The sequence below is a fragment of the Dromaius novaehollandiae genome, chromosome 22 (genome assembly GCF_036370855.1).
Source record: "Dromaius novaehollandiae isolate bDroNov1 chromosome 22, bDroNov1.hap1, whole genome shotgun sequence".
NCBI classification, from domain to species: domain Eukaryota; kingdom Metazoa; phylum Chordata; class Aves; order Casuariiformes; family Dromaiidae; genus Dromaius; species Dromaius novaehollandiae.
Window position 1 is genome coordinate 6796800 of NC_088119.1, and position 16632 is coordinate 6813431.

At 53.5% G+C, this 16632-nt stretch overlaps 1 protein-coding gene and 1 long non-coding RNA gene across 3 annotated transcripts in view; one reads left to right on the plus strand and one right to left on the minus strand.

Moving 5' to 3' along the window:
* The window catches only part of ASIC2 (acid sensing ion channel subunit 2), a 507727-nt gene that overhangs the window by 95396 nt on the left and 395699 nt on the right, over nucleotides 1-16632 (minus strand). The window contains exon 1 of one of the 2 annotated variants that reach the window (XM_064524509.1): nucleotides 7283-7780. The exons of the other annotated variant lie outside the window; for it this stretch is intronic. Coding sequence (XP_064380579.1) covers nucleotides 7283-7765 — 483 coding nt within the window. The 5' untranslated portion in view covers nucleotides 7766-7780. Of the gene's footprint in view, nucleotides 1-7282; nucleotides 7781-16632 lie in introns of those variants that run through there. 2 annotated transcript variants of the gene reach the window in all.
* Nucleotides 7398-16585, plus strand: LOC135330592 (uncharacterized). Its single transcript, XR_010392551.1, has 2 exons — nucleotides 7398-7475; nucleotides 11275-16585. It is a non-coding gene; the product is annotated as an uncharacterized LOC135330592 (long non-coding RNA).

The window sequence follows — 16632 nt, forward strand, 5'->3', positions numbered from 1 at the left end:
CTGCGAAGCGCTGATGCATTAAGTCTAATAAAGCCACAGGATGAGGTTATTTATTTTTGTCGGGAACATACGCTGGGAGCACACGAAGATTTACATGCCCGCAATGAGCCCACTCTTAATCATTACACAAATTTATTACAAAATACCTAACCAATTCCCTCTTGCAGGGTTTCTTCCACTCCAGCTGTCGAAACATTTTTGAAAGGCAAACAGGAGGAAGAAAAAAAAACCAAACCCAAAACACAAAGGTTTCCATCCTTTCCAATCGTATTAGGCAACTTTCCCCCCACACTAGCAACAGTAATTCCTGCTTGTGAATCACCGCTAATTATATTATAACAGGCCATTCTTCTTGATTTAATATACTGAGCGAAAATCAGTACGTGAGTGAGTGTGGTCCTAAGAGCAGCAGCATCTCTAGCTCTTAATTTATGTTCACACTTGGTTATTAAAATATTTAAAGCTCAAGGGCGTCAGGGCGGCTGTGTTGCCCGAGTTTGTTTTATTTGGGGAGTAAATTGCAAAATTAGGGCGGGGGGGGGTGGAATGATCCAAAACAAAGCACAAATACCTGCTCCCACTGCATGAAATCACAGTGCTCGGGGCGATGATAAAAAAAGACTTGAGCAGTTTCCTGCCATGCCAGGTGAGGTGACAGCAAGCCCGCAGGTGGGACCTTTGCAAAAGCGAAAGAAAAAGCTCCGATTTCAGCCGTCCTGCCGGAAAAGCAACCGTTTCTGGAGGAATTTGGACCCCACCGGGGAGGCTGCAAAGCCTCTTCCCATCCTGCCAAAAGCCTGGCTTTGCACCGTATTAAACTTCCCCGCGCCGTTTTGCCTGGGCACCTCGATAACAAAATAGTAATTATTATTCTTTGCATTCAGTACGTATTAGTAGATGGTTGGAGGATCTTGAAGCAACTCGCAAATATTAATTAAGCTGCCGCAGAATCCCTGAGTGGTAGGTAGCGGTAATTATGTCCCTAATTATATCTACCCTGCTGTAGGGTGGCAAGTAATTATCTGGAATCTATTATATGACCAAAACAAACCTATGCTGATGATTACATATTTAGCAGGCGACTAACAGTTACTTTTTTTTCCCTGACTGATGGCTTCGGCACAAACAGAAAAAAAAGTATCTAGGAAAAAATGAAAAACCGCACAAGATGGACCTCCCCAAATGCCTCCCCTGTTTCTGCAGGCTGATGCCTTCTCTCTCCATGATGATGGAGATGCCTTCCTCCCTCCAAACAGCATGCCTGCGCATCCATCCCTAAGCAAGCCAAGGGCTTTGGTCCTCTGCTCCCACTCAGAGACAACAGGACCATAAACTGGGAGAAACTTGGACAAAACTTGGTGGCAATGAGAAAAAAAATCTTAGATGAAGAGACAGGGTAGAAGCACTTCCCAACTGAACGGATTTTTCCAAGTGCTTGAAATAATTTTCCCCATAGTTTCGCCCCAAATATTTGCCCAGGTTAAGTTAAGCCTATCCGTGCCCAAAAGCTTGCTTGGTGCTTGCACCTGGGTGGCTTCCCTTGCAGAGGGCTAAGGCCAAACCAAAACTGGGCAAAGAGCGAGGAGGGTTTCTGGCCAAGCCCAAAGGCAAAGCAGCTCAAGGGCAGCCTGCCACGCTGCAAAGGCATTCGGTCTTCAGGGAGTCTCCACGGCAAGTTCTTGTTGTGCGGCGCCACCCTGAAATAAAGACCAAGGGGCTGCAAAACCAGAAAAAGGAGGAAGATGCATCACATTTTATAAATTAATAGGGCAGAGCAAGAGCCCCGACGGCCCATCTCTGAATCAGCTTGAAAAATTTCGCTCTGGCCTTGCCTGCCATGACGTATTGATGGAGTCCAGAGACGTTCGTGCTGACCCAGCAGCGAGGCACATTCCTCAAAGCAGTTTTATGCCAGCCTTTAAAACCCAATGTCGTTTTTCAAATAAAAAAAAAAAAAGAAAAAGAAAGAAAGAAAAATAGGTACATGACTCGGAGAAGCCTTACTGGGCCAAATTGATGCTCCTCAAGACAGTAAAGGATTGCTCCCCACAGCACGTTCTTGATAGCCTGTCTCCAGTTGAAGACCAATTAGGCAAGTTTCTCTCCTGCTTTCACTCTGGAATTTCTTCTTCCACCCAGCGCGAATTTGCTCTGCTCCAGCCCAGACAAATCCTCATTAGAGGCTACAACGCCAAAGAAGCACAGCCCGTTATCACAGGCATCCTTAGCTCGGCCACCTCGCACGGCTCCTTTGGTCCCTCCTCATGAATCAATCCCCACGACCTCTCTTATTGCTGTTATCCTGCAGACTCCCCTCGATTCATCAATATTTTTTTTCCTCGCAAGGTGCTGCTCCAAAGAAGGTGGAAAACACAGTTTCATTGCAATTGCATATTATCTTCCTCATTTCTGTTTTGCACTGCTTTGAAAAGCACCAGGAACATCTCTAGCTAAAATACGTTCAAGGAAGAACGGGCCAAAAATGGTCCAAGAGAACCATTTGGAAAGGAATGGCACTTTCCAGTGGAAATTGAGACGCGCCATGGGAAACGACCCAAGAGTTCTGCTTTGGTTTTAGGGCCTACGCTTGAGTAGAACGTAAAAGGTCAAGAAGATGACACCAAAACGAAACATTTTTGAGGTTGTGAAAAATCCCAAGAGCAAACCTGGTTTGAAAAGACAAAAAGACAAAAGAAAAAGGCAAGGAGAAGAAAAACCAAACTCTAAATCACCCAGGAGACGGGAGGAGCTAATTCACATCCCCTTGAAAGACAGGGCCAAGAAGGAGGGCCAGCCCTTTCCGAAACAAAATGTACACCTTCTCCTTGCCACATGCCAAGAAGCACGCAGCGTTTTGGCAGACAGCCACGCTGATGAAGATCAGAACATCACAGGGCTAATTTCAACTCCAAAGACCATAAATAGCCAGGGAAACAGGAACCCCTCAGCACCAATTCCAGCCACTGTCGCGCCAAGCCCCGCTCGCTCCGGCGGCCTCCGGACAATTGCTCCCCGCGCTGATGTGCCGATTATTTTAATTCCCTCCGCCTCCATCTGCTCCCTGCCTCTCCCCCTTTCTCAGCTAACATCTCGCCATCGCTCCGCTCAGTGTCAAGGCAAGAAGCCCTGACAGATCAAACCGAGGCCCTACAGCGACATTTGTCAGCTGGTGTGCTCCTGATGCGGTCCATCGCTCCCATGGCACAAGATAAATTAGGCTATCTGATGGAAAAAAATAATAATAGAAGGGGCTGAGGTGCCACCTCCCACTTCAGGCTCCTAGATCAAAACGCCTGTGATGATAAAAAGCGTGCCAAATAAAATCTGTGTGGCCAACTAAAAGGAGGGCAAGGGAACAAGCCCAGGACCACTGCCGTGTCTCCTTGCTCCATGGACCTCTTCCAGGGCTCTCAAACCCTCCAGAAGAATCCCGCTCTGGAAGGACTATTGAGCAGCTCAGCGCCCATCTCACATCCCGCCAGGATCCAGAAACGTGGTGGCAACCTCCCAGGCCGCAGGACAGGGGGTGGAAGAAGCCAAGTGCTCCCAGGAGCACGGGTTCACCTGCTCCTTCCCTTGCAGGCACTGGCACCAAAACCACGTCCCGTTTCCCAGTGCGTCCAGCCGCCAAGTTCATCTCAGTTTTTGTTCCCCTCCACTTTCTACGGTCACGAGCCTCAGCTCAGCGACCGAGTCAGCACGAAAGCAGGAACATCCAACACGAGATCCTTGGCCCTAACGCGGGGACCAGCTGACCCAAGCAGAGGCTGCAGCCCCCAGACTTCTTTTTGGAGCCATCTTTCACGGCAAGCAACGTCTTCTGCACTCAGAGGGCACCGAGCACAGCTCAGTCCTCGTTTCTCCTTGGATCCTTTGCTGCTAGCTAACGCAAAAATGAGTAATATTACTTAATGCCACTGCAGTCTGGTGAGGAGAGCACGGACTTGGCACTGCTGTTTTAACGAGCGAGACTGAATCCAACTGGCTCCACTCGTAGTTCCTTTAAGTGGCAGTTGTACAAATCAGGAGCATATTTAACGCTTCAGCCCCACATCAGCGTAATTAAATGCAACCCGCTTTCCTTCCAGAACTAATAGCAACAGCAAGCCAGACTTAAGCTATGTTTGGAACTGGCGCTAAGGAAAAAAAAAATAACAATAAATAAAAACAAACGGAAGAGCGGTCTAAAAAGGGATTGGATAAACCAGTTTGTAGCAGAGCGAGCAAAATCCCCCAACAAAACAGAAACCACACACACACGCCGAAATTGCTGTGCAATTAGTTATGGTGGTGCTAAATAGGGCTCTCGCAGCCACTCGAAGCCCACGTCACTCCGAGCCGGAGGCACGCCGCTTCCCGGCTGCAGCCGGGCCGAAACCCACCGTGAACCCAGCGCTGGGAACAGCTCGTTAGCTCAGTCTGGGTGGCAGCTGCAGGGCAGACACGGCAGCTTAGGTGGTGGGGACAGCAAGAAAAAGACCCACGTCCCAGCGCTATTTGGGCATAGAAGAACATTAAAAAATATATATATATTCTACCACAAAGCAGCACCCAAGCTCTCTATCCACTCCCTATCCCATAAGGCCCCTAACTCCAGGAATGGATGAAAACGGTGCAAAATGAACAGTGACCAAATAAAAACACTAACGGCTATTGACTGTAAAGCCTTCAAAGCAGTCCCATAAATCACAGTCTTCCACTCGGGCCGTTTCGCAGCAGAGCAATCGGGAAAGTGAATAAAACCCTCCGTCTTTCCATGCACCCCACGTGCCTTCCCCTTGCAAAGGGCAGGTTGCAAGCTCCTATTTCCTAGGCAGAGGTGCAGGTGAGATGACAAGCTTTATTTGGGAAGTTCTTAAATCAGCATGAGGTAATTAGCTCGTAAATCCCCGACCTGCAGGGTACATTAATAACTTCCTCATAAAAAAAAAGAAAGAAAGAAAGAAAAAAAAATCAATCAAAAAGCACAGGACAGGTCAACCAAGATAAATATTTCAGAAACAAAGAGGGTTTTGTGAACTAAATCAAACCCAGAATTGAAGCGATGCAGAACAAAACAATTGTCCACTTAATCCTGATATTCAGTTACAGACAGACAGGGCCGCCAGCACATGGGAAAGCAAATTCCCTCTTTAATCGCTAAAACTGCCCCTTGCTGACAGTTTTGTAATAGAAATGGGAAGAAGTTTCTGAAGGACACCGGCTGCTGAAGAGCCGCTTCCCTTTAAGCCTCTGACTCGAGACAAGCATCCTCTCGAGGCGAGGGGATAACGTAAAATCGTCACGCACGAGTAACGCAAACGCGCCTCAACTACCCTGTATTTTCGAGGAGCCCTTTGCTTTTTCACGTTACAGAAGTTCGACAGCAACGACAGACCGAGGGCTTAAGGAAAGCAGGGTGGAAAGGAAAAATAATCTCTTCTACGAGATGAACTAACAGAGTTGGGAGGAAAAAAAAAAAGACACAGAGCCCTTTCTTCCGTTTCAGACATAAAGAAGGGCTTGTTTGCTCAGAAACATCTCTGTTTTGGTCTTCTGGTTTTTTATCCAACAGAAGATATCACCTTTCCCATCACCTCATTCTTTCATTTTGACACAGAAAACCCCAATGGTCTTTAAGGCATCCGAGCAGGTATAAGAACTGCAAAACGCTGTTTACACTTTTATTCATTCAGTTTACATTTGAGGGTTTTTTTTCCTCCACCCACTTCGCTTCTGTGCCCGGTTCAAACCACGCGATTTTTCTCCCTCCTCCCTGGTGCCGTTTCCTCTCGTTTCGGGAGGAGAAGCAGGTGCCGCAAGCAGCCCAGACCCGGAGGGATCCTTCCAAGCGCCACGCTCCGCCTTCGCGCCCTCGAGCCTCGCAGCAGGGTCCGAGCCCCGAATTCGGTACCTGGAGCCGGGACCGCGGCGAAGGGCTGCAGCCCGCTCAGGACGGGGGGAAGAGGCAGAGCTACGCCGCGGTTTCCCCTTCGGAGCCAGGCCGGGGCGCGCAGAGGAGCCACGAGCCCCCGCGGCGGAAAACACCCAGGAAACTCATCACACGGATGGTTCACGTGCCCCGGCGAGTGCCCCGGCCGCCCTCCCGCTCCCAGGCCAGCGAGCGGATACGCTCCCAGAAAACCCCTCCTGCCTCCTCTCCTTTCGCCACCCCACTGCTAAAAAGCGCCTTTCTCAGTAACATCTTTTTTTTTTTTTTCCCTAAATGTACCACTTCTGCCCATCTCTGCAGCAGCATACGCCAAGCGAACGGTCCCAGGCTGCTCGCCTGAATCCCCCCGGGATGTTCTCCCCGCTCCTCCTCACAACCCAGCAGCCGGGCAGGCTGCCGTGACAGATCCCGCTTCGGCTTTTCGGCACGCGTCTCCGGCGGCACCGAACGGGGAATTCGGCTCCTCTCCCGAGCGCGGAGCAGCAACAGCTCAAACTAGTTCTCGCTCCCTACAGGCACCGGCAGCAGCAGCAGCAGCGTTTGATCACCGCGCGCGTCTCTCCCTCTCCGGCATCGGTAGAGATTTGAGCAGCCGAATATTCCAGCACAATAAATACCCATCCGCTAGCGATGCCGCACGGAAGGGGCATTCGGAGAGAGCACTGTGCGCTCGCGTTAGTCGCTGCAATTCGCCGTCTCCTCTCAGAGCACCGTAGCTTGCAAACAGTCCCAAAGCGACCACAGGAATATTTTTTTTGTAATTAAAGAAATTTTTGCAAAACAGGGCCCTAAGTTTAGCGGCTTGTCTCCGCGGCAGAGCCCCCCGATAAACTCCCGACCGGCGCGGAGCATCGGCACTCGCCGAGGGGGGCCGGGTGCTTTCTAGAAGGGGGCTCCGATCAGGAGCATCATCACTTGCAACCCGAACCGCGCTGCACCGCCCCGCGGGGGGCGACCCGGGGGGACAAACCGGGCGGCGGAGGAGCGGGCACCGAGCTAAGGACGCGCTGGCCACCCCGGGCACGGGGGGGGGCGGCTGGGGGTGGGGGGGCAGCTCCCAGCACCCAAACGGGCCGCAGCAGAGCGAGTTATGAGGCTGCAGCTGCAGGCGGAGCTCACGGGAGGAAACTTTGCTTTGCAGCTGGAGGAGGAAAAAAGTAGAGGCGCAACAGGGAAAATATCCCAGGAAAGAGCCAACGGGGCTGCAGGCTGCGTGTTTCGGTTGGGCTTTTTTTACTAAAAGGAAGGGAGCGAGGCGAGCGGCCCGTGGCAGCATCCTCCGCCCATCGCCGCAGCCAGCCCCCAGCAACCGCCCGCTCCGCTCCCGGGGCGCTGCGCGCACCGACTCACCGCGGAGAAGTTGTGCGGCCCGCAGAGCTCGCCGCGGTACTTGCAGGAGAGCAGCATGTCCTCCAGCTGGTGGCCCAGGCGGTCCATGAAGGCGGCGCTGATGCCCTCGTAGTGGCGCGGCGGCAGGAAGAGGCGGAAGTCGGCGAGCTTGGCGAACCAGCGCAGCCGCGCCTCGTCGCCGCGCAGCAGCTCGGTGAGCAGCGGCCGCGCCGTGCGGTTGGGCAGCAGCAGCCCCAGCCAGTGGCCCGCGTAGTAGAGGTCGCCCTTGGAGAGGCGGGGGAAGCGCAGCGGGTTGTTGTTGCAGAGGGTGACGGCGGGGAAGGGCAGCTGGCGGCTCCACTCGGTGCGCACCTGCGTGTGCGAGGGGAAGGCGAGCCAGTGCAGCAGGCGGTTGGAGGACCAGGACAGCAGCAGCCCCAGCGCCGCGCAGAAGGCGAGCGCCCACAGCGCCCGCCGCGGCGGCGCCGCCCGCCGCGAGCACATGTGCCGCAGCCCGTGCAGCCGCGTGCGCAGCGCCGGCGCCCGGCGCCCCCGCGCCATGGGCGCTCCCCGCCGCCGCCGCCGCCGCTCAGCGCGCGCCGCGCCGCGCCATGCCGCCGCCTGCCGCCCGCCCCGGCCCCGGCCCCGGCCCCAGCCCCAGCCCCAGCCCCAGCCCCGCGCCGCGGGGGGAGCCGCCCCCGGCCGCCGCGCCCCGCGCCGGGCAGCGGCCCCGGCAGCGCGGCATAGCCGCCCGCCCGCCCGCCGCGCCCCGGCCGAGCCTCCCGCCTGCGCGGGGCCGCCGCTTCACATGGCGCCGCGCCGCGCCGCCATCCCCCCCCACCCCTCCGCCCGCCCGCGCCGCCGCCGCTCAGCGCCGCGCCGCGCTCATGCTGCCGCCGGCAGAGCCCCGCGCCGGGCGCGCCCCGTCCGCGGCCGGGGAGGAGGAGGAGGAGGAGGAGGAGGAGGAGGAGGGGGCGGAGGAAGCGCCGCGAGGGGCAGGTGGCGGCGGCGGCCGCGCGCGGGAGGCGGGGGGAGGCGGCCGGGGGGGGGGGGCTGCTCGGCGCCGCCGCTCTCCCCCCCCCCCCCCCCGACCCCGCTTCCCACCGAGGCCCGGGGCCGGCGCCAGGCCCCCGCGAAGCCCCTTCCCCAACAGCGGAGCCGGCGGTAACTCGCAGCACCCCCGGCACGAAACCCGCTCGGCTCCCAGCGCCGAACAGCAGCCGGCTGCTGCCTTGCTTTTGAGCTAGAACAGCACCGAGGAGCGCTCGCGTAACTGCGGCCAGTTCAGCTGTAAGCGGCACTAACTGCCTCGAATCCCCGCTGATATTTTTGCTCGGAATTCATTTTCCGTGCGGGTTTTTCGCCGTTGCGGATTTTCACCCAATAGATGGAGCCGTTGCCGCCCGGTTTGCTCCGTCCTCTCTCGGAGAGTTTCTTTTCGTGCGGTTATGGAGCCGCCAATGTGCAGCCGGCCCAGAAATCCCGCTTCTGGCCCCGGGACCGCTGTGAAATTGGGGGGAAAAATGTGATTTGGGGCCCTCAGCTTGTCCACAGCTCTGATTTCTTTTTTTCCCCCGTGGGCTCAGTCCCGGGATGACAAACACGTCGCCGCAGGGTGGTGTAGGGTTGTTATCCCCATGATACATTGACACAAACCCAAGGAAATAAAAGCTGCCTGGCTATAAAAGTCCTCGAACGTTTCCTCCTCCGACACCGGCGCTACGTCACGGCAGAGACGGCCCGGGATCGCCGTGGCTTCGGCAGCGCCCGGGATGCTCGTCGCGCCGGGCTGTACAAACGCACCGCAGCGCGACGCTGGTCTCTGCCCGCTTGCTTGCTTCCAGCTCCTTCGTTAAAGTGTTTTCATTAGCTCGTTGGGGTAGTTTGGCAAAGTGGAGGCTATTGGGCTTAACGCACGGAAGGAATCATAGGGCTGGAGTCAATAAAAATTGCTTATTAGTCAACGAGTCGCTGCTTTAAATTATCCTTTGGGGGGGCAGTTTGCTACTTCCGTTGGAAAATACAGTTTGGAGGGAAACGAAACTACATGGGAGAAGCTGGGTGAATAATTTCAGCTGAATCCTGCCCTCCTTCCCCAAGACGTAACTTGCTTGCCCCCCAAAATAAAGAAAAGATATATATTCTTCATCTTTTTTAACCCAAAGTGTTGCCGTTTTTTGAAACTCCATTTCCACTTCAAGCATCAACTCAGGTTCAGACAAAGAGGATTAAATAAAAGCTTTGCAACCCCCTGAAAAGTAAATCACGACGCTTTGTCCCACCTGAACCTTTATGTTATTTTTGCCTAATTCAGCTCACAGGGGAGGGAAGAGGGTGAAAGCTCAGCCCCAAGCTCTTTTCCCTCCACACCGTCAGTGGGACCAGCAAGCTGAGAAAAAACCCCAATTCTCCCCAAATCCAGCGTGTCCCGTTGCCCTGCAAACCTCAGGAGCAGGTTTGCCCGAGCCACCAGGTTATGAGAAAGCCGAAAGCGCCTGGAACTACGGGTTTCCATGGAAGCTGCCGCCTCCGAGCCGATGCCGGCGCTGCTGCCGCCGAGCCGGTGCCGCGTACCGCAGCCGCTGCCATCGGGACAGCGGCGGGGATTTGGGGACCCGCGTGTGACTTCGTTCCAAGGTGGTTTTCTGTTTGCTTCGGTTTTGTTTTTGCCTCGAAGGCAAATTCTCAAAGCAACTGTGATGTTTTCCGAATCAGCTGGCAGCGCGCGATCCTGCCGGGTACCGCTGTGCGCTAGAGGTGTTACAGGGATTTTCCGGGTCCGGAGCGTTTGGGGGCTGAACGCGACTGTAACACGGGCAAGTGAAACACTTGAGCCAGAATAAAATATCGAAGGCACGTAAATATGGTGTCAGTAACCTATTTCTTAATCCGCTGCGTGTATTATGCTGTCAGTAGAGTAGTAAAACTGGTTGCATTTTATAACTCGGCTTTCAGGCCCAAAAATACAGAAACTTTTGATACCCAATTTTCCGTGCCTCTTGTGTGCCTGAAGAAACCCAAGAGAAATCAAGCAAATGCCCAAGCGAGTAGAGATGCTGCTGTTTGGGGGGATAACACCAGCACTCGCTGTGTGTAAAAAGCAAATAAAAGTGGTTTTTTTTTCCTAGGGTCACAGGAGGCTGCAAAGGATTCATGTGAAAGACTTTAGGAGCTGGGGTGGGAGAACTGGCTGCCATCCTGCGGCCTCAAATCACCGCGGCATGGTCATCCTTGGCATCTCCTTACACGAGCATTAACTTACTTTCATTAAAAGAGTAATTACACATACATACATACGTGTGTGTGTGTGGCTGTGGCTACGTATTTTGTTCTGCAGGTAGAAAAGACGAGTGCTTTTCAGCTATTTTAAACTTCTCGGCTGGCATCCTTCCAACACGCTCGCGCTTTTCTTTTCTCCGCTCTCCATTTTGCCGCTGGAGAAAAGAGGAGGGGGGATGAAACAAGAGGGAAATGAAAATGCTTCTGGATTTCTTAACTAATTCCAACGTGAGTTCACTGGAGCAAATCCAAAAGCGAAGCTCTTACAGCCTCCTGCCATCAGCAAGCGCCTTTTTTGTTGCCCTCGGTGAATGAGTCATGTAGCACGGGACAGCCCGTATCGATCGGTATCGCTGGAGAAATTCCCCCAGCGTGTCTTAAGGAGGCCCAAGAAGAAAATTCAGTATTTTCTCCTTTTTGGCGAGAAATCCTACCACCTCTGAACCATCTCGGTGGTTTGGGCCAGGCAAGGAGCAGCCAGGAGAGCTGGCCCACGTGGGCCTCAGTCTTCCCCGAGACACCGCTTAGTCTTCGCCTTGCAATTCCACCCTCCCGCCTTTGCTGAACCCTTTTGCCATGGGTTAAATTCACGGGACCGAGCAAATACACAGGACGGCTGCTGTCTTTAGATGCTGACGGGGGCTGAAAATGATCTCTCTCCTGGGGAGCTTTTCTTCTAAATCAAGTTAAGGGAGCAATTTCTTAAGTTAATGTTTATTCTCTGTCTTTCCGAGGTATTTGAAGAGCCTTCTGGGAGCCAGGTGGGAAACAGCCCTTTCTCCTCTTAAACCTGTTGCTGTGATTTCGAAAGCAAGCGAAGGCACGGAGGGTGTCCCAGCCCTTCTCTTCAGAGCATCAGGGAGGAAAAGCAATTTTTCAAACACTTTGAACACCAGCACAGCCTCCACACGTAGCACGTGAGGATAAAAGGGGATGTTCGCCTCTTGCATGATGTAAAAGCAGGCTTTAATCCTGCAGCACCAGGGCCACGTTCGGAGGCTGCCTTATTTGCTACATGAGGGTCCCCTGCCGTAAAGCAGATTTTTAACTAGCTGGGACAAACTGGGGACCCCCCCACAGTGGATCTGGCCATGAATTTTAAGGACTGAGCTGCCTTGAAGCGGTCCCACAAGCCGGATCTGACCCAAGAGTCACCAGTGAAACCATCCTGTTGCAAACTCCATTTGCTACTGGAAATACTTAGCTGCACAGGGGAACATGCATGGACCAGGTCTCCGTGGTGCACCGTGTGGGTCTCATACACACCAGCACCCACGTTCGTACACACCGGGGAGCTACAGCCAAGCTCAGAGGTCACATTGGACGAAATCAATAAACGCCGTTATTCTAGAAACTGCCCGTCTAGCAGAAACTGCCCCGGGAAGCAGAAGAGGGCAATTCTCCAGCACGTTCAGCGGTGACCTAACCCTGGTGGGTGTCCACCTCGCAGCGTGGCAGAGCGAAGGCGCCCGCAAAACAGCCTCTAGCTCCCCGGGTGCACATCACCGCACGTCAGGAGACACGTATAGCTGTTCTCAGATACCGGGGGCTTTCCGGTGACGTTTCCCTGGGACGACTACCCCCTTCTGAAAAGCCAAAGAGAATCCCTCACTTGGTCAGAAACTTGAATTCCCATCAAAACTATTTCAAAGGGAAAATCGGGACAGCCCAAAAGTTACCAGCCTGATTCAGTTCCTTGCAAACTCGGTGGGAATATCACCATGTATTTTGGCGTGAATTCATGTAGGCGAGCCCAAGTTTTGGCCGCAACGGTGAATTCAGGGGCCTCTGCACCGCTTTCCCGAGGGCAGCAGCTCCCGCAGGAGAGCATCGGGCCCCACCGGGCTTCTTCCCTTCTTCTTGGCTCTGGCCAGGACTGGATCAACGCGAAAAGACGGTCTCCGCTAATATTCCTGCTCTCTGGCACGGGTAGAGCCTATCTCCAGGTTTCCCCGGCAGGACAGAGCGGAGCTGCCGGGGGGTCAGGGAAGAGCTACCTGCGGAGCTGCCGCGCGGAAAGCATCCCCGGAGCATCACTCTGGCAGGCTAATGGGTGACAGCAGTTGTGTGGGAAGACTAATGGAGAAAAGGTTTGATAAAATAGAAGCACCATCCCTAAGTTTTTCTTTTTCCTGATGCTTTTTTGCAGTTATGTAATTTTAAAATGACATTGATTTAAAAAAAAAAAAAGGAGGAAGAAGAATGGGAAACTTTGAACACTTAAGGCCGGATGCTGCTCGCGCTGTCAGCAGTGAAACTTCCCCCAAACTTCGGAGGAGTCTCTGCACTTTTTCCGGGGGGGGAAATGGGGAACAGGATTTGGCCCAGCACCCTTAAGAGGCTTTAACTGCCACTGGCAGATCAGAGGGAGAGGGAAGCATCACCGAGGGGGCTGCGCCGGCACGCTCTGCAAAGTGCCGGCAGTTTGCATCCGGCAGATCCCGCCGGTGTGTCGTTACTGTGCCGACGGCGGCTTTCGGGGGCTCCCGGGTGCTGCGACCAAAACAAAGGGAGCCCTTCGACGGGAGAAGCCAAAAAGGAAGGAAAGCACAGGAGAAAGCTCCTCGCCTCCTCCGAGAGGGGGTACGGACTGGCTCTGCCTTCACACCCCAAGAAGCTGCCAGAATTATTTCCCTCGACGAAACGTTCTCCACCCTTTTTTGAGCGTTTCGAGATGCCATGCCGATGCTTTTCCCCCATTAAGACCTTTTGTCTCCGGGATGCTTTTCATGGGGAACGACCCAACCCGAGGTATAAAGCCTCTGCGGAAAATTAAGACAGGTTTATTGGCAACGTACCGAGCGCTTCCGAAAGCAAAGCGCAGAGCTCGTCTGCTCGTGGCTTTTCAAGCCGTCCCCTCCGCTCCTGGCCTGCCCGGTCCCTTCCTCCTTCCCGTCTCCACGAAATCTCTCCCACGTCGCGGGAGCTGTTTTAATTTTGCCGTTAATCTCGTAAACAAAGCGCTAGCGGGAAGCGGCTTCTCTTGCACCAGCGAGCGCGGCTCTAAAACCTGGGGATCGAACGTGTCCCCGTCTCCTTCCCACCCTGGCCAACATCGGTTTCTTGGTGCAACGGAAGGTGATGGCAGTCGAGGGGGGGTTCAAGCAAGGGCTGCAAATCTGCCCAGTTGCACATAGCTCTCCAAAAAGGCCTCTCAGTCCTTCCGCAGAATAGGAAAAAAAGCAGAACTTAATTTTCCTTACTGCTACTCCTGAACATTAGGAGCCGAATACTCCCCCATTCCTCACTTAGCCACTGGAGATATGACATATTAGCTTTATCACATCTCTAAGATGGCTGCAAAGGGACTGAGATGAAACATTTTCATGGGGACACTAAAAAATCCTGAATGTGATCCTGACGATGGGCGATTTTCGCGACAATAGGATTTTTTTTTCCCCCATGTGCATCAGCATCACAGTATGTAATAAGTCCCTAGCGAATTGTTCCCAGAATAATTGCACAAGACAAATAATCAGTATTTCCAATTTGGGTTTTTTTTTTTTTCCGCTCTTCTGGATGAAGTAATGCGGTGCTTCTCTGTGATAATGAGAAACACCTGATGCTGGCTTTAGAAAAAGAAGGAAGCACGCAAAATATTGATCTCGAAGCCAAATTACTGGGAAAATTGGCATCCTGCGCCTGGAAGAATGAGCCCGGGCTCCCCGGCACTCACGAACCTGCCTGCGGCCGGGCTCCCAGGTGCCTCTCCAGCCCCTCCAGCAGCACGGAGGTGCTCGGCAGACGCGTCCCCTCTGGCACCCGCAGCGCTCTCCGGAGGGCAAACCCGGAAAAATCCACTAAAACTAGCAGGTAAGGTCTAAACAAGCAGAAAAACACACTGCTCTGCACCACACAGTGAAGACTCGGCTGAGGGCTATTAAAGCAGAGAAGCCACCTTAGATAGGTCGTGCTTAGGTAGTCCCTGACCACAGACTGATGGAGGTGAGCAGAGCATTTGGGGGAAACATCGTTACATGCTCTCCTCATTCTTATCCTCTTCTTTAGGCATGTTATTGTCCGAGACAGGATATTGGAGAGGACGGACTCACGGTCTGATTTAATACAGCTACCCTCGTACTCTCGCGTTACGCGCCTGACAATCTCTCCGGGCTGTGGACTGCGCGCGGGGACCCGCTCGGCGCTAGTGGAGAATCTCACTCTGTGGCTATCCTAATACCCAGCCACAGCTACCAGGTCTCGTCTCAATGACTCAAATAATCAACAATAATTAATGCAATGAGGTGACATAAGAGCCTGGAAGCAGCAGGAATCCTCCACGGCCGGCACGTACGGGACCAGAGGCGTTATATAGATTATAAGCGTTATATAGATTGGTAAGCTCAGCTGCCATTATATAAAGACATAATAATGAATTTCTTGAAAACGTTAAGAATCGGCTGCCTGTTGGCTGCTTATAACCCCGCCAGCATCCAGAGCAACCGCCCAGTGCAGCCCAGTGCAGCTTCCCGGTGTACTGGGTTTGCCGGCAGCCGGAGGAGTGGTGCACAAGGGTGCACGAGGCAGAGCTCAGGGCTGTTGCAGCACCGAAAGCACCAGGGTGAGCGTCCAGAAATCGCTCTTCCGAGCAAAGCCCATGTTCACCCCGACTTCCCAGCGTGACGGGTGCCGGGAGCAGCCAGCGTCTCGCCCAGGCTGGTGGCAGCCAGGGAGCCCGTCCCCCGAATTGTCGCGGGTTTGCATCCGCTCAGGCTTGAGGATGCAGCAGCACGTAAATGATGCTGCTAATGTTAAGCCAGCCTGATAGGGCTGGATCTCCTCACACAAGTCCCTTTATATTTCTCTGCTAGTATAAAAGAGGTCGTAAAGGTAATACACGCCTAGAGCAATGGGACATGGCTTCAGCGTGACCTAGGAGCTTCCCATCTCCCGCAGGTTTGGACCAACTTTCTCAGTTCTGCTGCTGCAACCCTGACGCACCCCCACGAGCTTCGGCGGTGAAAAGTCAGACGAGCACATGGCCCGGAGCTACTATCATGAGTAACAGCTTCATGCCTCTTAAAAGGGACTGAATCAGCTACCAGAATAACTCTGGGCTTCTATATCCAGGCAGCGGTTTATCTGCCCCAGATTCATCAAAGCTTCGTGAGCGTGAGGGTTTGTGTACACACGCTGTGCTTGCTTTTATAATTATCGTCTCTTGGTTGTCTTACAAACGGTAGTCGCCTTAAGGGTGATAGTCTGAGCAAATTTCACTGTTTGTTAAGAAAACAGCACGGGCCTGATTACGAGCTGAGATATACCTATCGTTAAGGCAGAGATCTGCTGAATTCAGGAGCATTATACCCATGCTGAAATGGGTGAGAGCGTGCTCAGAAGACAACTGCGGCAGCCGAGATTTATTTTTAATCATTTTTGAGGGATGAATGTGAAGACGGCAACTTTCAAACAGGAGATGTAGTTTCCCAAGCGCCACTTCCCACCGTGCTGGATGGTGGGAGAGGAGAAACGCAGCCGAGGTGGGAGCAGGCACCTCCAGCTGCTGGGACGCGGGGTGAGCAGAGCGGGGCCGAGGCGCTGGTCCCCACCCACCCCATCCCCTGGATGCACATCCAGTGGTGAAACTCCCTTTTGCTTCACTGGTATCAGGGTTCACCCTATTAAAAGGCAGATAGTAACCAACAGCTCAGCACAGTGCGAGGCACCCCAGGACCATGTGGTGTCCCTCAGCAATTCGGTGGCATTTTGGAGCCCAGGGTTGTGAGGTGTGACCACCTTCGTGTGACCACGGGTGTCCATTGCGTTATCTCATCTCGCATTGCCCAGGTAGCGACCAGGGACAAGGTACCACCGTTTCCTGGCCCTCCACAGAGATGGGAGTTGGAAAAGGGATGGATCCGAATCCAAGATTTCTTCCGCTTTCAGGCTCTGTCATTTTTTTAGTTTGCCTGATGTTTTCCATGTGTTTCGCTGGAGCTGTCAGTATTTGAAGAAGGCGTGGCACGTGGTCATAAATAATCATTATCTCCCCCAGAACCTCCTAGTCTCAACATTTCAAATAAATAGATGTTAATCTCCTAAAACGCACGCTTTTATAGAAGTGTATTGCATTTGCATGCCTGCTGCTCTCA